At 30.7% G+C, this 25,260-nt stretch overlaps 4 protein-coding genes across 5 annotated transcripts; all 4 read right to left on the reverse strand.

Annotated features, from left to right (window-relative positions):
* Nucleotides 1–1,725, reverse strand: LOC100787664 (protein translation factor SUI1 homolog 2). The gene is made up of 2 exons (XM_006586022.4): nucleotides 1,568–1,725; nucleotides 1–607 (listed from the first exon to the last, which is right to left on the reverse strand). The coding sequence occupies exons 1-2, from the start codon at nucleotides 1,654–1,656 to the stop codon at nucleotides 223–225; spliced, it is 474 nt and encodes a 157-aa protein (XP_006586085.1). The 5' UTR covers nucleotides 1,657–1,725; the 3' UTR covers nucleotides 1–222.
* Nucleotides 1,726–4,715: 2,990 nt separating this feature from the next.
* Nucleotides 4,716–10,079, reverse strand: LOC100786070 (putative HAUS augmin-like complex subunit 4). Of its 2 annotated transcripts, NM_001255557.2 has the most exons (13): nucleotides 9,852–10,076; nucleotides 9,640–9,687; nucleotides 8,741–8,866; nucleotides 8,233–8,556; nucleotides 8,014–8,113; nucleotides 7,841–7,889; nucleotides 7,145–7,238; nucleotides 6,848–6,919; nucleotides 6,711–6,769; nucleotides 5,588–5,656; nucleotides 5,456–5,507; nucleotides 5,222–5,299; nucleotides 4,716–4,930 (listed from the first exon to the last, which is right to left on the reverse strand). In NM_001255557.2, exons 1-13 carry the CDS (start codon nucleotides 9,978–9,980, stop codon nucleotides 4,853–4,855), a joined length of 1,278 nt encoding a protein of 425 aa, NP_001242486.2. In that variant the 5' UTR covers nucleotides 9,981–10,076; the 3' UTR covers nucleotides 4,716–4,852. The 2 variants fall into 2 exon arrangements, 1 of the variants encoding a protein (NP_001242486.2); XR_415345.4 differs by lacking the exon at nucleotides 4,716–4,930 and having other exon boundaries at nucleotides 5,272–5,299; nucleotides 5,588–5,694; nucleotides 9,852–10,079.
* A 1,955-nt stretch (nucleotides 10,080–12,034) lies between these two features.
* Nucleotides 12,035–15,919, reverse strand: LOC100787129 (syntaxin-61-like). The gene is given in 7 exon segments (NM_001254321.2): nucleotides 12,035–12,365; nucleotides 12,585–12,650; nucleotides 12,862–12,952; nucleotides 13,637–13,830; nucleotides 13,952–14,065; nucleotides 15,110–15,220; nucleotides 15,771–15,919. Coding segments are annotated over 7 exon segments (741 nt in total). The 5' UTR covers nucleotides 15,825–15,919; the 3' UTR covers nucleotides 12,035–12,254.
* Nucleotides 15,920–20,220: 4,301 nt separating this feature from the next.
* Nucleotides 20,221–25,149, reverse strand: LOC100786583 (NDUFA12 domain-containing protein). The gene is made up of 9 exons (NM_001255562.2): nucleotides 24,888–25,149; nucleotides 23,827–23,883; nucleotides 23,612–23,664; nucleotides 22,121–22,172; nucleotides 21,860–21,922; nucleotides 21,713–21,772; nucleotides 21,335–21,377; nucleotides 20,644–20,688; nucleotides 20,221–20,475 (listed from the first exon to the last, which is right to left on the reverse strand). The coding sequence occupies exons 1-9, from the start codon at nucleotides 24,997–24,999 to the stop codon at nucleotides 20,412–20,414; spliced, it is 549 nt and encodes a 182-aa protein (NP_001242491.2). The 5' UTR covers nucleotides 25,000–25,149; the 3' UTR covers nucleotides 20,221–20,411.
* Between the last annotated feature and the right edge of the window lie 111 nt (nucleotides 25,150–25,260).

A 25,260-nucleotide genomic window follows, 5' to 3' on the forward strand; every position in this document is an offset into this window, starting at 1 on the left:
TTCTGAAAAACCAAATCATCATTTATTATATTCAACTTGCTCTTGAGCAATTCAAGTTCACTAACAACATCCATGAAATCCAATCATTAAAAATTGGAAAACCAAACCAAACTTATTCCAACACCACTCATCAAACAAAAGAAACAATCCAAACTTTTCAAAACTCAACAACTTCAAATTACTACTACTACTACCACAACATAAACAAGACCAATCGTTAAATCAAAAACCATGAATCTTGACCTGGTCCTTCCGGACAAGACCGGCCTGAACGAGGAAATGGGATACGTTCTTGCGCTGGTCGCCTTGGAGTTGGATAATCTTGCCAAGCTCCTTGTCCTGCACCACAGTCCCGTTGCAGCAGAAGTCCTTCTTGAGGTCCTTGAGGATCTTCTCGTAGCTGAACTCCTTCTTCAGCCCTTGCACTGTTGTCAGACTCTTCTTTCCATTCCTCTGCTGAATTCGTATGTGCACATACTCCTTTGCCCCGGGGGCATCTGATTCTCTCGCCTCGGCAAACGGGTCGAATGCGCTGGGGACCTGGATTTCCAAATCAACCATGTACTTTGCTTGTTGGAGACTTGGGAACAAGTAACACGGATAGCTTCTGCAAAACATGCCAATTTTAGAATACAACAAGAAATCAAGATTTCATAAATTGACTCTAGTCAACAACCATATTGGGCCAAGATATAAGGTTGGTTGGGAGATTAAGAAAGAAAAAAAAAGCGAGAAAGATTGCTCCATTCTTTCTGCTAACAAAAATTAATAAAGCAGCTAATAATTAACATTTACTGATAAAAAAAATGGTATTGGGAATCATGCATCAAACTTAACACTCTCCTATCAGGATTAGAGTTTCACTTCGGTATCTGAAGTAATCACGTAACCTTAATTTTCTAGATTACCAGTGTGAACTCCAATTTTGATTGAAAAAAGCACCAAAAAACACCTAGGAATAGAAGCGGTATCTAAGTTCTATCCATAAATATAATTTATTCATATTTGTTGTAAGAAATTATTATCATATTCACAAATTATAACTTAATGATGATGGCCAATCATCAAATACCCGGAATCAGGAATCAATGGGAAGGTGTAATTTGGTAATTCCTAATTGATCCATACAAAAAACAAAAAATCAAAACCAAAACCTTAACAAGAAAATAAAAAATGTCGAGGGACCTAACTCAGTGGATGATTAGGTGCATGAGTTAATGAGTTATTGTAGAAAACAGAAAATAAAAAGTTCACTGTTTTTGTTATGGTATACTAAAATCACTAACAAAATCCCATACTTTTTACACCTAAGAAATAAATCATAAGCAGATTCACGATCCACAAACAAAACCTTAACAAAATTAATCTACGAACTCACAAAACCATCTAATATCTATCTATCATTTAAATAAACAAGACATAACAACATAGTAAAACATAGTTCATTAAACGTATTTCAAACTACTTAAAACACACGACCACCGTTTAACACAAAACAGAAGCATAAATCACCAAAGATCACAACCAAATCCTAAGAAACAAGAACCAAAAGGAGAGAGAAACGAACCTGCAGGAAGAGAAAGAAAGATGCTTCGAGAGACTTGGGAAGCAAACAAGAAAGATATGTATGAAGAACGTGAAGATGGGTTTACGCATGTATATATATATATATATATTAGTGCGTGGGGCAGAGCCGGTGCAAGTGTGTGAGGGCCGCAAGTTTTTGAACGGCCGAGATGACTTGGAGGATACACGTGGACGGCGATTAAGTGATTTGCGCTGACGTGCGGAAAATCGGGAGGTGCTTTTGGGTGAGAAGATAAGAGGATCCTATTCTTATTCCGGATAAGAATAAGGCACACGCGTGCCTGCGATTGCGTACATTGAACGCGGAAGTGGTGAGTGACAGGGGAAAGTGCATCCAAACAGGTAATAATATTTCGAGAGCGCGAAGTGGGGCCCATAGAGTGAAGGGAATGGTAGAGAAAGATGCAGAAGAATCCAGAACGAGAAAAATGACATAATCGATTATTGTTAAATTAGTTAACTTTCCTTAAAGTCACTGGTTTGTTGATTCTGTCACCTCTCTGGTCAGATGCTGTGAACTGGCAGTTATTCTACGTCCATAGCCGTATTTGGAATTTGTGCGTTTCATTAGTGTTTGGTGTTACCCCTTTGATTAGAAGAAGAGATATGGACTAATTTGAAAGTGAAATAAAATCTAATTAAAATTTAATTTTGAATAATTTTTAAATGATTTAATCTTAATTTTAATATATTAATCATTTGTATTTAATTATTTGATTTGTGTAATATTATTTTACTAGTTCTTTAACATGTTTTGCTGATTTAAAGTGACTTTGATTGGTGTGAGAGAAAAAAAAATAAAAAATAGATGAAAGAGAATGAAAATATTGTTGAAACATTTATTGCGCCTACATAATTAAATAATGAGAGTTTTGATAAAATATAGAATAAAGATATATAAATAATAACTAGTCTGAAGTTGTTCAATAAAAAAAATGAAAAAGTTGAATTAAAGTAATTTAGTAGGCATAAAAATAAGTATTTTTACAATTCGAATTTTATTCATGTTGTCATTTTTTTAGAACAAAATCTTCTTTTTTTTTACTTTATGATTCTACATTGATCTTCAATTGTTAAAAAAAAGGTACATAATCAATTATACCAAAATGCATAATGGAATATGCCCTTGCAAGAAAATGAATTTGACATAGGTGTTGTGTTATAAAAAGATTCTTTGATTATGTTTTCAATATCATTCGATTATAGAAAGAAACACATTTGATTATGCTTAGCATACTCGAATATGTATGTAGCATAATAGATTTTTAGTTTTTTAGGGTATATGTAGAATTAATTATCATTTTGATAGTTAGATTACAACAATCTATTTCATGTCACGAGATAAAGGACAGTTTCAAAAACAAATAAAAATAACATATCAAGTGTATAATTTTATCGTATCTCCTGTCATTTTTAAAGTGAAATTAAAATATGTGGGATTTTCATTTTTCGATAACATTCATCCCTCATTTAACTCGTACTAAACATATATGAAAATCCCATTTTCTACTTATTTTATTGCATTGCATCCCTCATTTTCACCTTTCACTTTCACTACCGAAAAACATAGTTAGGATAATTAAGTCGTTAAAATATTCAATTAAAAGTTTTTTTTTATAATAATTAAAAGTTATGGAATAGTACATAGTTTTTTTTTTAACAAAATTACAGTAAAATTACATAGTTTTTATAGGAAAAGTAACATCAATTAAAATCTACGAGTATCCAATACTACAACTGTCTGCTAACCACAAAAGAGAGAGAGAGAGAGTAGGGAATGTGTTTAAAATTTCTATCACTATCAATCATTTCTAAGCTAATTTAGCTTCTCTGAAGATATGTCATTGAATTAATTGTCTTCCTTTATTTTAGTCATATATTTTTTCTCGTTTCACTCTCCCATTTCTCTTCTTAAATCATTTGATTCAAACATAATATAAAAATCATATTTAATATTATTTGTAATTAGTTGCTGGTATAAACAAATTTTATACTAAAAATATATCACAAGTAAACTAAAAAAATTACATTATTAATTGATTAAGTAATTCTATTAGATTAACACGCTATAAGAAAGTTATGATCTCAATATATTAAGTTATCACATAGTTTTTCCTTTATCAATTTAAAGAATTATGAAGGTCTAATTAAAAATAAATAGGTTCTGATTAAGAAAAAATCATTCAGTCACCGATAAGAACCTACTAATCAAAAATCACCTATGAATTTAGATTTTATTGACTTTGTTTGATTAATTATTATAACTTAATGTATTCCTAAAACTCTTTTAAAGTAATGTGTACTTCATAATTATCGATATTTTATAAAAATCTTTTAAAATTTCAATAAGTGGTCATGATTAAAAAAACTATCTTAATATTATATATTTCATTTAATATTTCTTAATGTATTACATTAAAAGTTAAAATAATTTTATTAAATTATGACTATTTCAATTACAATTAAACTACTTAATCTTGAATCATTGTCTTCAGAATTTAATGGCCGACCAATTTAAAAACCCTTTTTCTAAGTAAAGGGGAAGGACCCCTAACGTGGGACACATTCTGATTTATTTTGTTCTCAGATTTTTTATAAGTTAGGCATAATGTCTTTGTAAGATAGTATTAAGTCACAAATTAAATTAATTGAGTATGATAAATATTATATAATTAATATAAATTAAAAATGATTTTTTTAATCAAATGGTTAATATTTTGCTCTATTTCTCTCAAAATTAATAATATAAACATAACAAAAGATATTTTGGTCAATCTAACTTTCTAAAACTCATCAATCATGAAGCAAGCATCCCACCACACAACATGTATATTTGATGACACACCTCCAAAAGTAATAAAAAAAAAAAACTTCTAATGTAATTTATTATATAATTAGCTTTAAAAACTGAAGCAAGCACGATTTTTTAATTCCCTTAGTGCATGTTTACTTATACATTGCATCCACCCATATTTGTGTCATTCAGAAGCTGAGTATTAGAACCTACGCACACAAAAATACTTTGATTAAATACAAAAGAATAAAGACCTCAATACTATTTGACATCTTAAACTAGCAGAAATAGCAGGTTTTGGAGTTTCCTTTTTCTCCTCTATCAGGTAAGGTAATGCAAAATAATCCAAATATTTTTTATTTTTTAAAAAAAAGCTCACAGATTGAATGTTAGGTTAATTGAGGGTGATGCCTTTAATACCATTTACAAAAAGAATTCAAACCAAGAACAAGGAGACAAAGCATAAAACTTCTATGTGCTGGGTTTATCTGGCAAACGTTTCAGATCCATTTCAACTTGGTGGATTGTCCATTGCATGTTCTCCAATTTCTGCACAATATCATCAACATATTAAACTCGAAAAAAAATAAACATGCCTAGGAAATTGAAATGATAAATCTGCGCCTTTTCCTTGAAGTTCAAAGAGTTTCACATTTATTCGACTAGTATATTTTTATATCCATTATTATATCCTCATATTCCTTCATTTTTGTCATCCCAAATGAGGAAAGCTTCAGGACAAACAGAATAGAAACATTTGAGAGAATTAAATGGATATTGATATCAATATATAAATATTTGGTACGAATGAGGTAAATATTTTAGTAAAGCTGGTGTCACCTGCACAATATCATGGTACTGCCTTGCAATGTTGTCAAAGTGAGGATCAACACCCTGATACTCCCGCAGGCGGGTAACCTGTTACAAGGGTCAAAATATAACTAGCACAAACATGATGAATGATTGAAATAATGGAGGAAAAGACAATCATAAATTTATGCTCTATTTGGATAAATTTCTCCACAACTATTCCATAAGTGTATATTTGGATGAATATTTGGAATAGGAACATACCGCTTTGTTATATGCAATAGAAGCTTCTTCTGTTGCCTCAACAAGATATTTCCTAAAATTAAAAACGGAAAAATGGTTTATTAACACCAAAGAAGAAAGTGCTTACAATTACAAAGGTTTTGTCATTCATACCTTATCTTATGAAGGGCAGGTATAGAGTCCTTAGTGTAAGTTTCGAGCAAGAGAACGTGCTCTAGAACACTGACATGTAATGGAAAATATCACAATTATGATAGAACCTGGAAAAATTAACAAGTTGAGGCTAATATAACAGAAAACAAAAGCCATGCAACTATGTATGAATTAAACCAGCTAATAGCTAAACTTATAATCTGAGTATCTGACTATCATTTTGGACAACAAATCATGCTTCCCTCTGCTTCAAGGTGGAGGTACAAAAATGTTGTAAATCATAAATGAAAACTGTTGACAATAAAAGAAACTTAGGCGTTAGAAACTTCTTAGAATATAAATCCTGTCATCTTAATTTAGGACAAATTAATTTCAAGAATTATGCCTTGAGTTTCAGATTCAACCCCCTCTGTTTAGGCTCAACATCATCCAATTCTTTTGGTACTTTTTCCTTTTGTCCTCAATAAAATATAACGAAGGTCCATTTGGATCAACGGAGAAACCCAGTTTAGCAGGAGAAAAAATGATTGTATTGTAGAATGTAGACTGTCTCTCACTCTCTGGGATTCTAGAAACTGGTCTCTCCCTACCACGCATTAACCAACTAATTGCCTCAACCCACCTCCACCGCCTTTATTTATCACAACATAACTAATTAACTACTCTAACAAATTACAAGGCCTACACTCCACTGACAAGGCTAACTAACAGTGACTGCCTACATGATTTCTAGGGCCAATCCTCAGGTCTCCTGCTGCAAACCTTCCTAACTAGCTAGGGGTTGGGTGCTAACAATGTGTCACAACAACAAAACTATGCTCAAGCCAGTCTTACATTGTCTAGATGTTATACTATACAATATTTAATTTATTTTTTTCTATTATCTTAACCCATAGGTAGAAGCAATGTTCTGTATCCAACTTGTGTACAAGAAAACATCCATTTTGGAATTTCAAACACAACCTATTAAAAAAGAAAAGCAAAGTTATCTTCTTACCAAATGAATCTCATTTGAGATTTTCTATTCTCAATTATTCAATTTATCATCTCATCTCTTATTATTTCAAATTTCAAAACCTCAACAGTAAGAACAATGAAAATATATAGCAGATAATAAACAAACCTCAATTTCGCACTCATGGTCTCACACCTTTTACAGAGCCAAGTCTTCTGCATCTCATCCTACAAATACGTGGGGTAAGTGAAGATATATGTCCATAGCTATCAACATAGTGGAATAATTAAATAATAAATACTGACATATTTATGTTGATGCTCCAACTTCAAATCTTTGACAAGTTTAATAAGCACTGCAAGTATCTGCTCCAAGACCTATTTAAAAATCATGACATTCAGTATATACACGCCACCATGGGAATATGTTACCAAAAAATAAATACAACTTGAAATGCATGATACATCCCACATGCAAACAAATTCAGTGTGGGTTGAAATCAATTATATGTGTTATCCAAACACACTATCAGTGTGGGAGTTTCAGAAAATGTTCGTGTCCACAAGAAAGATGGTTATTGTACTATATGCTTGTGCACATACATTATAATATTCAGCAAACTTTCTATCTGCAGAATAAAGGTCATCCCGCAGCGCTGTTTCTTCTCTTTCAATCTCCTCAATCAACAGTTTCACCCTGGTAAAGTAACAGTATGAAAAGCAAGTAACTTTAGTCTACAGATATATTTCAAGTGCAAATATTTTTTGTTATCATAGGATACAGGCAATGCAAAATATATGATAGGACCTCACTTGGAATTCAAAACAATAAGATATTATTTTTAAAAGTAAAAATTCCCTCCATCTTGTGGAGCTAAAGAAACCAGAAATCAAATCAACCTTGACCCATGTCACTCAGATCACCAATAATAAAGCAAACTTTTAGCCTATTAGTCATATCAGTAACATTTGTCATTTTCATCATTACACTGATCTAAAATTGTACAAATACAGATCTGACTCATCCAAGAACTTTCACAAAAAATATAGACGTGATTTTGAGGGTCATTAAACTTTAGTAGTTTACTATATGTATAAAAAATCACATGTCTAATCTCCTGAGAGTTGAGACGAAAAATTGAAACTGGGTAGTAGCCTTTTTGGCCTTAACCTCTCATGTAGAAGTCTAAGTCGCAAACTTCAACACAAACACAATCAGGAGGATTATTATGTTATAACTTACAAGTGACTATATTGCCAAAAATTTAAAAGGATTAGGCTACTCAAATGAACATAAACCTTTCTGGAAGCCGAGAACTTGAACTATGACTTCCAGATGATGAAGAATCTGAAACAAGAAACAAGGAAATGAGAAATCAGCTAGCGCATAAAATCAAAATGGTAACCAAAGAAAATCAACAATTCTCCATCACAATTCCATATTATATCAGTAATACGCAGTTCACACTTACCATTGTCATCCAATACAAAGGCATCTGATAATTTTTCACATTTCATCTTCAAGCGAGCCTCTACCTCCCGTGAAACAGACAGGCGATATTCAGTCATATCCTAAAGATATTGTTATTGTATCAATAATGAAAAACATAACAGTTAATCACATAACAAAAAATCCATCACAGAAAAAGCATGCTTAGAAGCTGACTTTCATATGTTGTTACATAGTATACCACGGATAATGGTGCTTTTTGATGCTGAGTTTGCCACAAATAAGAAGGTGTAATTCCCAAAAAACGATTGGCAACACCACCAACTCCGACTTCCACTGGATCCGAAGCAGCAAGGGCAGTATTAGCCCCACTAACAGAGCTGCTTGGTGTGTTATAGTTAGAAGAATTAGCCCCACTAACAGTACTGTCAAGAGAGCTTCGAGACACTACACTTAGCTTTTCAATGTCTTCATCATGAACCTCCCCATCTTTGGAGATAAGAGGTAGTCTCAATCGTTGAGCTGCTTCAGCAACAACCATTTGATGCTCTAAAGTCTGATAAACCTGACATTATATATACATGTAAGTTATGTTTAAATCAACGTAGACCAATGTGCCAAAGAAAAAAGCATTTAAGCACATGATGTGCAGACTCAAAGTTTCTAAGACCAGAATCAACAGCATTTTCACAGAGGTCTCATATTTGTTCATTAATCAAACCAACTTTCCAGTAATAATAATTCAAAACCTGAGGAGAGTTCTTCAACCCAAGCTGTGGATAAAGATTGCCAGTATCTCTGATTCCACCAAGGTTAGACACAGAAATGGCTTGCTGATACTCCTCCACCATTGCAATAGCCTCAGAATATATAGCCTGCAACCATACCCCGATATGAGAAATACAAATCATTAAGTACAAAGAAAGTCACTCAAAGCACCAGTAAGGAGAATACATTGCATGACTTTTAATCCAATGAAAAGGGGAAGAAGGAGACCAAGAAACACAGCAGAGGACGTTGTTAAGAGGAATCTTATACTCCCTCAATTCCTTTTTAATAGCTGGATTTTTGGAGAACTTTTGTTCCTATTTATCTGTTGTTTCCAAAGTTCAAGATCACATTAATTACTCTTTTATCAATTATACCTTTACTTATTTCCTTATCTTTTTTAATTAATTTATACATACATTTACCGTTGAGTGAAAAGAAGAGAAAGGGGATGAAATAGGAAAGTCCACAACTATTTTATTAGAATCATGAAAGTTTATTGCATTTCTTGGCTTCTACGCAACAATATTAAAAGACAGATAAAAAGTAACGACGTAGTAGTAAACAATATTTCTGAAGTTTTGGTCTTTAACTGACCCAAATGACAGCATATGATCCATGTAACAGATCTCACCTAGTAGGACAATTCTTTTATTTTTTATTTTTTGTTGTCATTGTTGTTGTTATAGGCAGGCAATTACACTAACTTAACCAACACATTTCATCAATACCAAAAACTAAATATTCACTCCCAGATCATAATTCTCAATCCAAATATAACATGACATAAAATATATATATATATAAACAAATATCTATTTATTTCTACAAACACTTATTATTATTACTACTCATTGTATATAGATACATAAGCATTTACCATGGCTTCCAGGTAACGCAGTCTTTCCCTGCACATTTCCTCTCTGGCCTGCAAATCAACACACAAAATTCAACACCCAACTCGAGTTTATTCAAGTTTTTTGGAAATTTGCCAAAATGGGTCTGAGAAAGTTCAAATTTTTAAACAAGACCGGAGGACCCATTTGAAAATTGTGGTGAGAGAGAGAGAGAGAGAGAGAGAGAGAGGGATACGAGTTGGAGATCGTTGAAGAGAGGCTTGGAGATGAGAGATCCATCGGGAGCGAAGCAGTGGCGCTCCAGCTGATCAACCAGCTGTGCCACGTGGGCGGGGAGGTTCTGCCCGTGCAACCCCTTCACCATAATAGATCAAAAAATGCTGTCGTTTCAGTCTCTGTTGTGTGTTTGTTGTCTTCGACTTGAAGAAGCGGCAAGTTCAAGTGGAAGTTGAACATTTCAATTTCTCAGACCATCCAATCATACGAATATGAAAAGCAAAGATAATCCCAACCGTTGGATCCATACACAATGATGTTTAATTATAAATTATAAAAAAAATTATATAAATTTGAATGGGATGCTTTTAACTTTTAAGTGTTTTTAATGACAGAGTAAGTTAGTAATTTAACTCTTTTGCAATTTATTTTTATATAATTAAAATGTATAATAAATAAATTATGTTGTAATTAAAATTTATAATAAATAAATATCTTTAAAATATATATACTATTTTTAAATTATAATGAATAAATATTATGTTCGGCAAAATATTTTAACTAACTTTTAAATTTTTTTATTAGTGGAAAAATTCATTTAGTTATTGCATAAGTAAATTTTTTTAAATAGTTTTTACGTAGCTTTTAGCTTTTTTAAACATTATTTGACTAGCATTTTTTAATTTTTAGTTTTTTTTTATATATTTTTTATCCTTAAAATATTTATTATGAAAGATATATCTAGTGAGATAAAAGAAGTGTGTAACAATATAACTAATTTAATGTGAAATAATAGGTCATTACTTTAGTTTATTTTATTTTTTATATTATGTTTTGGATATTTTTATATTACACTCTTAATTTAATGATTATATTATTTATTTTATTAATTTAGCATTATAAATTAAGACATTGATAATGATAGATGATAGGTTTATTTTTTTTTTTGTTATTATATTTTACATTTTTTATGTTGCAATATTTATTTTAACCATTATACCACTTATAATAATTAATTTAGTATTTCAACACTATATTTTATCTATTATTTTTTGAATAATTCGATGATTTCTTTTAATTATTACACTAATTAACATAATAAACATTTAATATCTACTTAAGTGTATTTCTTATATTATTTTAAACTTGATTAAAAATATTTTAAGAAATAATATAAGATTAATAATAAAATACTTAAAATGAAAAAATATAACATAAAATAATAGAATATAAATATATTTATTTATATCATTTTAAACTTTTCAAGTATTTTAACAGTTAATCTTATCGAACACTTCTAATTTAATATTCAACTACTCACTTCTAATTTTTTCAACTTCCACCTAACTTTTCAATTAATTTTATCAAATATATCCTTAAAGTATCATATAACATTAAGTTGTTAACAAGTTCTTTTTAAAAAAATGTAGATGTTTGTTTAGATATGAAAATAAAGGAAGGTAAATTAAAAGAGATAATCGTTAACAAAATTAAATATATAAATAAAGATAAAAGTATGAGTTGGAGATGTCTAATATATGGTTTTTTTGGCTAGTAATGTAAATTACACCTCTAAAGAAGAATAAAATATTGAAAATGTCCAATTGAAAGAATACGAATTTCACTTTCACAATTCAGTATTCTAATTTACAAAATAAAACTATTTTTTTATTATGAGTTTCAACTGTAATTTCAAAATTATTATTTGAAAATTTAATCTCCTTGCTGCCTCATGATAGTAATTTAAAATATTATTTGAAAAGTTCATTCATTTGAAAACTTTCGTGTTTTAAGATTTGAGAAAATAAAAGACATCGTCAACCACCCCTATTTACAGTAGGTACTTATCAAAGTTAAATCATGTCATTTAGCATCTGTGCATTTTGCCAACAAAAGTACCACATTTGATATGTAGATTACTATGTAAGTACCACATTAGCGCTTAACATACCACATCAAAAACTTCATGGTAGATATTTGAAACACATGAACACTAGGAACCAAACTAAATTTGCTTTTCAGAAATCAAATAGATATATTTTACTATTTTAAAATCTACTTAATAAATTCCACTGCAAGACTATCTTGTGTCCCTATATTTACAATTGCAAAGCAATGACAAACAATAAATAAACAATACATGCAGCAGAAAAATGGTTTAAGCAACGAATATCACTAGCATCATTCACGTAATCAACCGTGTCAAGAATCAAAATCCTACTATAAATCCTTAACTATTTGCTTCCCATTTTCATCACAATCAGAACTTTCTACAACCTTCCAGAAACATACATAGCACAAAATGACTTACATTTAACTGAATAGTTAAATGCATGTCTATTATTAATCTTGAATCTCAACAAAAAAAAATGAGATCTCTTTTCATGTACAAACAGCAGAGAGACTGGTCCCATCTCAATGACTAGGTGAAGAATACTAAGATAAAGAGGAAGATGAACAGGGCCAACAAACCCAATATCATCATGATCTGACCCTTTGCACTAGCCTTCTTCATAACCATTGCCACTTTTTTCTGCAAACATAATAGAAGAGCAACATTTCACCTCTTCAAGATATATAATATCACAATCAACTTTACAATATTTTTTTCCTTTAAATATTATTAATCAATGACAGCAATCCTAGAGGTGAAATTTTTGCCTTTCAAATAATAAATTTCACAAAAGAATGAAAAGATAAAATCAAACTAGAAGATTTGAAGGAGAAATGATAAATAGACACAGAAACTTACTTGGACAAAATCAAGACGATTTGTTGTACTGTCCATCTCAGAACCAAGCTCATCTAGAATCTTTTCCTGAAGCATTAAGATTTTGACAGTGTTAAGAATCAGAAATTTCAGACAAATAAAATTGATTGAGTTAGAAAAAAAAACAGAAAAAGAAAAATACTTTTATTCAAGAAAATTGAAGGAAACACATAAAAGACCAAAGTGCTACTACCTAGTCGTCAACATTTTTGAAGCAAAATAGCAAGAATCATGGAGGTAAAACCTCTCAAACCATTACCTGTGCAGTGAGTTCATCATGTATTGTGAGTCCAACACCTCCGATTCTTCGTACACTTTCACTGAGCTCATCCAATTCCTCATCCTGTCTCCTATCACCACAATAGATATAATATAAATCAGAACAAAAATAGCAACCAGAGGCAGATTGTATTTCCAGAAAGGATAACCATGGGAATAAGGTTTTCTAATTTCTTGAGCAGTGTATTTCATGATTTTTCCTTTGTTAAGGTTACCTACAATTGGCTTTATTCTTTTTTTCTTTTTGGTTCCACAAGAAAGAAAAAAGGAATCAACCATTTCAGTAATTAATTAGTCTAAGTAAATACCAAGAGTAGATCCAAACATTGCTCTAATTCTAAAAAATGATAATGAGAAAATTTCTTCACAAAGAAAAATCTACAATGATGAGAGTAGAAAATTTGCATGCAATCATACAGACACAGAATAATCACTTAAATTTAACATCAAAGTTTATTCAATAGGGGTAGCTCAAAAAAATACTTCTGTACAAGTTTCATCTAAATAGAAAGCATTTCACTCATGTCTTAGAAAGCATGTGGGAGGACTGACCGATATAATTCAATCCACTTAAGAGGTCTCAACCAAACAAAAAGTCATTCTTGTCCACCAAATATTGAAGAAAAATGGCTACTATTAGAGCTTAATCTCACAAAGATATGCAAAAGTCGATTAAAAAAAATAGTGTTATGCCATAGTTGAACAAAAGACATGCAAAATCCAGTTCTATAAGCAAGAGAGAGGAGGGAAAGTACTTTATAAGAAGCGTCTGTCTATCTGATTCTGATTGTATGAAATCATCATTATCTCTGGCAGCATACTGGTTGGAGCTATCAGTTTGATGAGAATTTGGTAGCCTCATCAGTTCTCGGCGCATCCCATTTACACTAGCATGGCTTGTGGTACTTGAGCCCTTGCCAGATTCCATTGCTTTCTTCATTGTGCCAACCTAATAATGTCAAAAAGGAATCTTTTATGCATGATGTCAATAAGGAAATAATGATAATAAACAGCAGCTGTATGTTTAGATTCAAAAAAATTACTGTCTTCCCTATAAAACTTTTGGATACCTGAGAACGAGCACTGCTTGCCCATCTCCTTCGGCTTTCAACCTCAGCTTCATCAATCCCATACCAAGAAGGATCTCTAGACGCTACAGCAATTGCTTTATCCAATTCATCTACCTTTCTATCAAAAAATCAGACTTCAGCAATTGAGGGAATAATAGACTGAGAGTATGCTTGTCAAAGCAGGTAAAATTTGGATGAAAATCACTTTAAACTAGCTTAGTACTACAAAATAATAAAATAGTTGAAAGTGATTGAGGGAAAATCATTTTTGCTCCACTCTTACAATCATCGGACTTTTGTATAGAGCATAAAAAATACTGAAGTGACTTTCTATCCATTTTCCACTCCTTACCAAGCATAGATGTGTGAAAATCAAAATCTTCCCATCCAACTCTATTTTAAGGGGATTGCTTTTGGCACCTCCCCCCCACTTTTTTCTATTCATACCCCTTAATTTTTTGTATTTTTTCCCAATAATTCCCTTTATCAACAGGTGTAGTTTCATTGTTCTAGAATTTAAATTCCGGAACAGTAAAAAAATGACTGCCAGAATTTAAATTCTGGAACTAAGAAAAAACAAAAAAAATTCATAGTTCCAGAATTTAAATTTTGGAAGTTAATATTTTTATACATTCTGAAAATAAGTTTCTGGAACACGATTTGTTCTCTCCACCTCAACTCAATCTGTTCTCTCTCCCGCATTTATTGTTTATAAAGGGCAAGGAAAAGAAGAGTTAAATGAAATTAATTAATTAACTAGATACGATAATTTTTACAAACTTAATATTCATTAACAATCAGATATATTAACCTTATAAAATATAGTATTCCAAAAAATGATATTTAGATTAAATTTAGAAACATTTCCAATGGCATTCAAATAACCTGGTTTCTTTTTCCTTCAAAGTACCCCAAAATCGAGGAACTCCAAAAGGTAAGGATTGAAGTATTTTAGAGAGTTAAACGAAATCATTCAAGTCCTTCCAGCCAAGAAATCACCAAGTATTGAAGCACCAAAAGCCACCAAAGAGCATGTCTAAAGTCTAATAATTCTGAATTCATGCAACTTATGGCAAGAACATGTTCGAAGAATGAAAAAGCTCATCTAACAATAATCCATTCTGTCATTGATTCTGCATATGCACACAATAGGTCTACCTGCCACTCTATGCTTTCGCATCCAGCAAGAACCTCCTTTGTAAGATGTCCTTGTTCCGCAGCTCCAGACTTGCTTTCCCATTGGTGAAAAGTAGATTGCAGCTTATCAATCTTCACAGAAATTAACAAATAATCAGACAATCAAATAAACACATTCCCACTTCAAAAAAAAAAAAAAAAAAGAAGAAAAAAACTGAATACTGATCCCATCAAAACACAAATCCTAACACCACAACAATTCATCAATTCACATTTCTGTTTAGCATAATATCCTGTTTCAGTTGCAGATCCCACTTCAAATTTTAATCAAAACCCCAAATCCACATATAGTAATTTTTTTTCCAGTGCTCTCTGCTCCAATCACATATACGCCCACAAGAAATCGTGCAGTGTACACACTATAAAGCCACAGATCGGAATTGGGTTTCCTTAAAAAATCCCAAATTTACGTAGGAAAAAGCCTAATCAGATTAATAACCTAAGAGACAAGAAAATGAAATCTAAACAACTATAACACCACTAAAGCAAATTTTTTTTTTTTTAAAAAAATAGCATTCAATCAATCAAATATAGAGCACAAATTATTCAAGGAAAATTGAAAATTTCTTATCCGAATTAGACTAAAAGCGAACCCTAGGTGAATTGAGAAAAAGAAAGTTACAGAATCTTGAATCTCGGCCTTGACAACGTAAAATGGATCCTGAGCAGAGGGCATGTTATGAGAGAGGAACGAATGGTTCAGACTTCAGAGAAGAACACACGCACTGCGTTTGGTTTTGCTTCTTCCTTTTGCCTTTGATTATTCAACTTATTAGTTCTTCATGCTAAGAACACAAATTAATTTTATAAATAAAATACAAAAATATAACAAATAAACTATTATATTAATAGTTTTAAAATTAGAGTTTAGTTTTGATTTACAGAATTTAAAAACAATCTTATATATTTTTTAAATTGCTTAAATACTTCTAGTTCTTGTAATGTACCCGTTTTATGATTTTTGTTCTTATAAAAAAAAAAACGTTGTTTAGCTCCTATCAAATTTTGTGTTATGGTTTGATTCCATAATGGTCGTTATTTTTTTTTACTGCAATAATAGTCGTTATTTTAAGTCCTTATTAAACTGTAAATTTTTTATATCGACCTCTCTTATTTTAAAAATGTTTTTTTAAAGGAATTATTTTTAAAATGCTATTTGATACGGCATCGGTAAATAGTGACAAGGATTAAAATTGCAAAATAAAATTGTATAAGGACCAGAATTATAAGAAAAATAATAGGAATTAAAAGCATAAAATATATTATAAAAATTAGAAACATATTTAGTTCTTAAAAATTATTATAATTCAATTTAGAAGTATAAATAAAAGACGATTATTAGATAGGGTCAGAGACCGTTACCAATATGGGTATGCATATTTTCAGACAAACCAATTACAATAAGACGTAAAAAAATGCATTTGGGTTTGAGAAAAGATCTCTCAAATTTGGATAGTCGTTGTTACACCTAGAAAACACTTTATAAAATGGGTAGAAAGGCCTAAAAAATAATAGCATATATAATGTCTATAACTCAATTCATTATTTTAAGATAATAATTAATAATTAAAACCAAAGGAATGAGACCTATAGGATTTGTAGACTTTTTTTTTACACTGTTTTTTTTACTCCAATCTTTTTAACTCTTTGAAATAATTAAAAAGTCACATGAGTTTTTAATTATTTATATGTAATTAAATTTTAATGGTTAATATTTTATTATATGATCAAGATTTAATCATCTTATTTTCATATATATATATATATATATATGTTTTCGTCCTTATAAAATGTTATTGTTTTTTCAGTTCTTAGAGTACTTTTGTGTTTTTCTTTTTACTTTTCAAAATATTTTTTTTACTTTTTAAAGTTTTATCTAAAATATTTTAAGGATAGAAAATAAAGCAGACACATCTTACTAGGACAAAAATGAAAAAAAATTTACATGAACAAAAATTTTAAAAATATATTTAAGCCTTTTTATAATGATAGTGACATGATTTTTATAATGTATTGTGTTTTCTAAATCATGATGGTTTTGGGAGATAAGAAATAGAATGAAAAGGAAAATAATTTTTTAATATTAGTGTCTGTCTCACATCTATACTTTTATTCAAATATTTCTTTAATATTTTTTTTTTCTTTCCACTATATAAAACTCACACTTAGGTTTGAACCCTAGCACAACTTCTATACAGATACACAAGACATTAAGTGAAAGATATGGACGGATACTCACGAATGAGGGGAGTAAATTTTTTTTTTCAGAATTATTAAATGGGATAAAATTTAAATTAATATATAAGTCTAAAATAACCTATTACTTTTGAATTGAAAGTCATAAATCATATTACAACTTTCTTTTTTCATTAAAGTCGTAAAAAATTTTCCAACTTCAATTTTTTTTTTTTTAAACACGACCTTAAAGTTATAAGGGAATATTTTTTTTTCATTGAAATAGTAAAATAGTTTATGACTTTATTTTTTTAACACGACTTTAAAGTCATATGATATTTTTTTCCATTGAACTCATAAAGTTATGACTTTAATTTTTTATTCTCCTTAGCACGACTTTATATTCGTAAGGATTGTTTTTCTTCAAAAAATCATAAATATTTTTTTATTTTAATTATTTAGTGAATTAATGTATATTTTCTTTTTTAATTTTAATTAATATTTTCTATATATTTTTTAATGATGTTAAGAATTATTATTTGTTTTATAAATTAAAAAATAATGCAAAAGACTTAAACTTAAATAAAAAATATTAAAATATTTTGTTTAACAAAAGATTTAATTTTTTTTACTAATGTTTTGTGAATAAAAAACATAAGGTTGTGTCATGTGTTATTACTTCTTTGTTAAACATTAATTCATTAAATAATTAAAATAAAAAATATTTATGACTTAAAAAAAAATCCCTTACAACTTTAAAGTCGTGTTGAAAAAAAAATCAAGTTGTAAATTATTTTACAACTTCAATGGAAAAAGAAAAAAAAAAACTCCCTTTTAAAAAAAATTATGACTTCAATGAAAAATAAAAAAAAATCATAACACTATTTATGACTTTCAATTCAGAAAGTGTAAGATAACTTAATACTTATCTCTTTCGAGTTATTAATTTAAATATTACCTCCATTTAATAATTTTGAAAAAAAATTGCCCTCTATATGTCGTTTTGCCTAGTGTAGGATTCCCTTAATAAGAATTTTAGCCGTTCTTCGAGAAACTTATTTTTTTTTTCTACGGAAGTGCTTTTTGAGAATTTCACTAAAATGGACTCTTAGTAATTTAGTACATGGTACAGGGGGAAACGTCAAGAAAAGGCCTAAATCCATTCACTTCAATTCCAAAGTTAAAAACTAATCCATGAAATACCCGGTCTAGATACAGATTCATGGACATTGCAGGAATTTCCACTGCGCCATGCTCTACACATTCTCAAAAGAAATATCTGAATAAAAACGTTAATGTCTTGGAATCCTAGGATTCAATTGACAGAACAAATAAGATGATGATCCTAATGCTGCCTGCCAGCCTTGTCTCTTAAAAAACTCAAGTCCACACTAATAGAAGAGCAACAAACTGCTCTTTAGGATCTGACTTTTCTGTTGTCCCTTTTTAAGTTGTCCTGTCCAATCAAAACGACGTATAACAGTTGTGTTAATATTTAATGATGAACACACTCCATGAAAATCATAAAAACGAATGAAAAACTTAAAAAGAGACAACAGAGAAGCTAATTTCTTGCTCTCTATACACATTATACCTGTAAAGAAGAAAATAGGTACAATGATTGAACACGTAGGAAGACCACTCTTCCCTGGTTTTTATCTATTTGATCTTGAGAGTAAGAGTTGAATCTACGGTCAGAAAAGTACTACAAGATAATAATGCATTATGGTAAAATCAAGTTAGAACTAAATTAAATTGAATGGTCAAATTTAAGAATCATGGTAAGAAAAATAAGAACTGAATTACATACCATCTCTAGGATCGTAGATTTGTTGTGTGAGATAATCTTCTTTTTCTTTTATTTATCTCTTTTCTAATTTACTTAATTCTCCTCTTCTCTCTTTCTTCCCTTCTCACAAATCCATTACTCATTTTCACACACGAGATCACACACATTAATGAAAGTGACATCTCACCCTCCAACGCAAGTGATCGTCTTTGATTTCGCATCATCCTAGACATGTCTATCCACTATATAATTTGCATAATATTTAAACTATAAAACTTATTACACCAAATCCATTTTTTACATACAACCACATTATTTCATTCATGAAAAAAAAATTCTATAATATAAGAATTGAGATGAATTTTGAGTTATGTTTTTACTGTGACTATATATAATTATATTATTCTTATTTTATAACATTTTACAAACGTTTATATTATATGAAATAGAAAATGTTGTCTTATGTTATCTTTATTTCCTATTTACATAAGTTTTGTATATAATATTGAAAATAAAAAAGAAAAATAATAAAAAAGTGAAAGCAAAAAATAAAAACAAAAGCCATTTTTTCTAACCAAACGACTCTAAGGTAACTAATCTTGATTTGAGTTAAATACCTTTCTCTTAATGAGATGCAAGGTTAACAAAACTGAGATTTGAGGGCAATTCATAATGCATCCAAACCCAAAGATTATTTGGGAAGAACTAAGGGTGTGTTTGGTTTGTATTTTCATTTTTTGTTTTTATTTTTTGAAAACTATTTTCATTTTCAAAAGATTAGAATTCTGAAAACATGTTTGGTTTGACTTCTTGTTTTCTTCTGCTTTCAAGAAATAAAAACATTATTTTTAGATTTGCTTAAAATTACATTCCTTGTCACTGCGTTTTCATTTTACCCAAAATAAGGTTCCTGATTTCAATTGAAAACGAGATTTTATTGTTTCCAGTTTTTGGTTTGTTTGAAAAAATATTTTCACTAAAAATGAAAACAGAAATCCAACCAAGCACATTTCCATCATCATTTTTTATTTTTAGTGAAAATGAAAATAGAAAACAACCAAACCAAACATCCCCTTTACTCACTACAGTAAGCAAACTCATTGCAAATGCATAAAGCAGGTTGTTTTATTGGCCATATTCTTTAAGCAAAGGTTTATCAATGAATTAAGATTTCTAGAAACTTGATAACACATGAATTATATCAAAATTCTTGAGGGAGAAATATATATCACGCCTGGATTTTTCAAAACAGCGCATGGCTAATACAAGCTCAGCAAGGCCCTTGGTTGTGATGAAAGCTCAAGTTGGAGGTTGCCAAGTTCCTGGTCTAAAAGATGCACCAGATCCTGTTGGCTCTGAAGACCTGAAAATTTTACAAACAGATATCAGGGTTGAAAACTAGGGGAATGGTATTTCTGATAAAAACCATTTAACATAGATTTTGGTTTATTAACTAAAATTATTAAAATTAATAGAAGCTTTGCTCAATTATAATGTTCATTGACTGAAGAGTATGCACATCTGGACTTACTCAGACTCATCTTTTTCTTTCTCGGCTAAGCCATCCTGAGGATTCCTGCAAAACAATCACATAATTACTGTTAAGTTGAATAACTACACCTAAACTAGTTTTTGCAAAAGAAAAAAATATGGTTTCACAGCAAATAGAAGACATTAACAACAGTTGCAGGTTAAAGAACATCTAAAACAGAACAAGGCAACAAATATGGACTTCAAGACCATGACAATGAAGATCAAAATCCTTCAATCAAAGAAAGTCATTTCCAGATTACATTATCAGAAATGAATTGTTTTTACTGTATAACCTAAGAGTTTGTATACAGTCTCACTGGATTTACTCGCTAATTAGATTTTATTCCTCAAGTTATGTTTGGAAGTTTGTTAAAAATATATGTCATTGCGAATGATAGCCTTGAGAATTTGGTTTTTAACCAAGTCCAATGGCCTAATACAATTCATGCAACTCACTTCACCTAATGAGATAAGACTACTAAAATGTTGTGACAGTAATAAACAGAATACAGCTAAACGACTTCCTAACAATATTTTAATAAAAGGATAAATCGCCATCAAATTCTGGTAACTAAATTAGACATAAGAAAAGAATGAACGTTATTATGCTGGTCAGAGACTGCAAGATAGTAAGTACTACAAAGGCCATGCATTAAAAACAAAAAAACAGTCAATTTCAAAAGACTCACCTTAAGCCATCCATTGCACTAGGTGATTCTTCAACCTCTTTACCTAGAGTGGAGTTTCAAAGAATAGGTAAATTATAGATGTATAGCAAGAATCCCCTGTTTCTGGAAGGCATTATCTCTTCTTTTACAAGGGCTAGGATAAAAAAATCTCAGAATGCTATTTATGAACAAGCAAAAGTAAACATAATCATTTGCATGGAATAATAAAAATTCTATTTGTTTTATTTTGCTAGGGGAACATTTTACTCCCTCAAAATCAAGATAACCACTTTATATGCTTAATTTCAGTTTATCCAAATAGTTTTTGTTTCAAAAAGAAAACAAAAAGAACTCAATATTTCTGTCAAAAAGAACATAATACTATAATAGTAAGATAACCTTCTGAAGGAACTGGAAATTGCTGAATAAAACTTTTCAAGTCTGGACCACTGACTTTTCCTGTATGGCAATTATAAAATAATCAATAACTTCCAAGAATAAGTGAAGAAGAACATAGAAAAACCAATAAAATTTTAAGCATCTGACCAGTGCTGACACGTTTTCCTTTGCTTCCTTCTTTGGCTATCCTTTCTTCTTCTTTCTTGAGAACTTTGTGGGAAAAAAAAGAGTTTGTGTTAAGGTCTCTGTAAAGAACTAAACTTGGCCAATAATGTTGTTTCATTATATTTAGAATTAGAACTATCACATGAAATGCTGAGGACAAGGTTAAGTGAGAATATAACTAAATCAGAGCAAAGTATTCAATTCAAATTGATTTGCAAACGTGGAAGTATAATTGGCACATACGAGCAACATTCTGTCTAACACATTCACGTCTTGCTTCCAATTCCATCATTTCCTGAAGGGGAAAGTATTGTCAAGTAATACTGAAATAGCATACTTTGTAAAAAAAATCACTTCGCGGGAAAACATCCATAAAACATTACAACTTACAAGGGTTAGCTTAATAGTTTGGTATCCCATTGCAAATAGGGGTTAACAATCCTTGAATATGTTTTGCATAGAATTGATGCAAAACTAATCAATTAAATAACTAAATTTAAATGCAGCAAGTCAAAGATGCAGGCAAATTAACAAAAGATAATCACATAATTTAACACCCCCCCCCCCCCCCCCCCCCCCCCCCCCGCCCCCCCAAAACCACCACCAAAAAAGTAAAAGGCAGATCAAGAAAAGTGGGGAAAGAATTGAAATATAATAATTTCCCCAAATGATTAAAAAGAGAAAGAAAACCAATAATAACAGTCACTATAATACCAGGTCTTTAAGTTTAAACTTCCTTTTTCTACATTCATCTGATTATACTATTAAAGTCACATAATTCCAATGTCAACAAAGCACCTTCTTCAGAACTCTTCATGGCAGAGTAAGTTATTTTTTTTACAATAATTAAGCTGAAGAAGTTAGTTTGGGGTCATTGGTGCTATAAAGATATTATTATCTTAGAAGCAATTTGATAAACAATGGACATATAGTTTCAATCAAATTGCCTATGCTGTTTTTAAAGTGACTGCACTGAATGTAAGGAATTTACAATAACAGAATGTTTCAAGAACATTGTCTTATCTGATTAGCTTATTCTTGCGACCTTGCCCTATTAAGGAAAACTTCATAAAACTACAAAATCTGTGATGTTGTACGGGACTAAGTTTTGGGCAGTGAAAAGCCAATGAGAGAATAAACTCAATGTTGCAGAGATGAAAAGTTGCATTAGATGAGTGGGCATATAAGACAAAATAGGATTAGGAATGAATCCATTACTGTATCATAGAGAAAGCTACAATAGCATCTACAACAGAAAAAATGGTAGAATTTCACTTTTTGTGATTTGGGCATGTGTGGAAAAAACCTATAGAAGCCCAAGTAAGGAGAATAAACTATAGGAGGATATCTCTATCGATAGAGGGAGACTGAAAAAAAAATATAGGTGAAACCATTAAGAAGGATTTAGAGGCCAATGTTTTGTTTATAGACATGATTCACAGTAGAACATTATGGCCTCTTTTGATTCATGTAAGTATCCCTGCCTGGTGAGAAAGGTTTTGGTTGTTGTAGTTGAAAGAAGAGTCAGAGAGTTTTGACAATAGATAAACAAAACTTATTAATTGCAAATCAATCCTTGAAGATAAACAAAACTTTAAAGGAAAACCATTGTAAGCAACATAATGTTATCTAGCCTAGCCATGATCTGAAAATGTAAAGAAACATCAATAACTTTGTCTTTGGATAACTTTATGGTACTAGCAAAAGGATATACATAGATGTATTGCAATTTACCTCTGGAGTTGGAGCCTTTTTACGCTGCCCATTCAGCCAACATATCCATTCAACTAAAATAATCAAACAGTAATTATCTATTAAGAATGGGAAATAGGATAAAAAATCATAGATTTTTTTCTGAATAAATTCAACATATAAAATAATTGGATTCATCCTATAATAATAGGCATACTAATTTAGCAGTTGAATGATGGCCAATATAAAATATATACCTGGAATAGAGGTAGGATCCTCCTCTCCCTTAAATATCACCCATCTTTTCTCTTTCACTAGTAAACCAAAACAAAATAGCAGAATCAGACAGATTCATTGTAAAATGAACTACAAAGCAAAACTCACACACAGAAGAAAAAAATAATAAAGAACCTGAGTTTTGAATTTCCAAATTCACACTCAAACCAAAATGATATCAATTCTTAAGTGGTTCAACCTACCCAAAGAAAATAGTGCCAAAACTTAGTTGCCAATAAATCAATTTTATTTATTTAATTATTTTACTTCTTAAAACCAGATCAGTCTCAACCTTGTTCAAAGTTTTCACCAAATTCTACGGTAGGCTATAGAATGTAGACCTCGAACAAGAACTAATAACCTCAAAAAACCTATGGCAATTGCACAGTTAGCTCCCACCTCGATCAATCTCAAAGACCGAGACTTAACCTTTCTTTTTATGTATAATCCACAGGTCGCCTCCTTTGGAAATATTCCGGAGGGGGTTTGTACCAATTCACCCCCTTCCCAAGGATTGTATTTTCACATGATTCGAACCAAAGACCTCCCACTTGAGGATATTCATATACACAATCTTTTTTTATTTTCTGATCAGCAAATGCTAGTTGTTAGTTTTTGTTAATGTGAGAATTTGAACCCACGACCTATCCCTCCCTTTCTCACCCTTTACCACCAAGCCAACCTTATACTCCACTCCTATACACATTCTTATCCTGCAGACTAGCTTGGTGACCACTAGACCAACCCCCTTGGCTAACACTAAACCTTTTTGGTTCATAACCACATCTACAAAAAAAAAAAGCAAAACAAATTAAAAATATCAGGTATATGGTATGAGTAAAGTGTTGACAGTGAGCTAATCATTGCAATGCAAAAAACAACCCTTTTAATCTTATATGGCACAAAAAGTTCATACAAGGCAAACTACACATGTACAAACTCAGAATCTCAAAACACAATAAAACACAGAATCACAGTGATAACAATAATAACAACATAAAAAGGGTATAGAGAGAGAGAGAATGGAAAGAAAGACACTTACTGATACCATCAACCTCTTCATTTCTGGTGAAGTATTTGTTCCCTGTTTTGTCCACTCCCACCGTAGTTCGATTGCTCAAGAACCCAGAAATCTTCCCGAGCAGCCTTCGCATTTTTTTTTAATAAAAAAATTGCGTAGTATTCAAATGTGTTGCAGAGACAGCAGCATCGTCGTTGGAACAATCCAACGTTGGAGATTGGAACTAAAGAAAGTTAGAATATGATTTGTTCGTTCTATTCAACGTTGATTCCAGAGAGGGAGTGTGTGGGAGACGGAAAATGTTGAGTTAATAATAATGACTTTGGTATTTCTTCCTGCACCTCCTAGATTTGCTTCCTGCACTCATAGAAAATGATACAGACAAACAAGAAAA

Source organism: Glycine max, chromosome 8 (assembly GCF_000004515.6).
Source record: "Glycine max cultivar Williams 82 chromosome 8, Glycine_max_v4.0, whole genome shotgun sequence".
NCBI classification, from domain to species: Eukaryota; Viridiplantae; Streptophyta; class Magnoliopsida; order Fabales; family Fabaceae; genus Glycine; species Glycine max.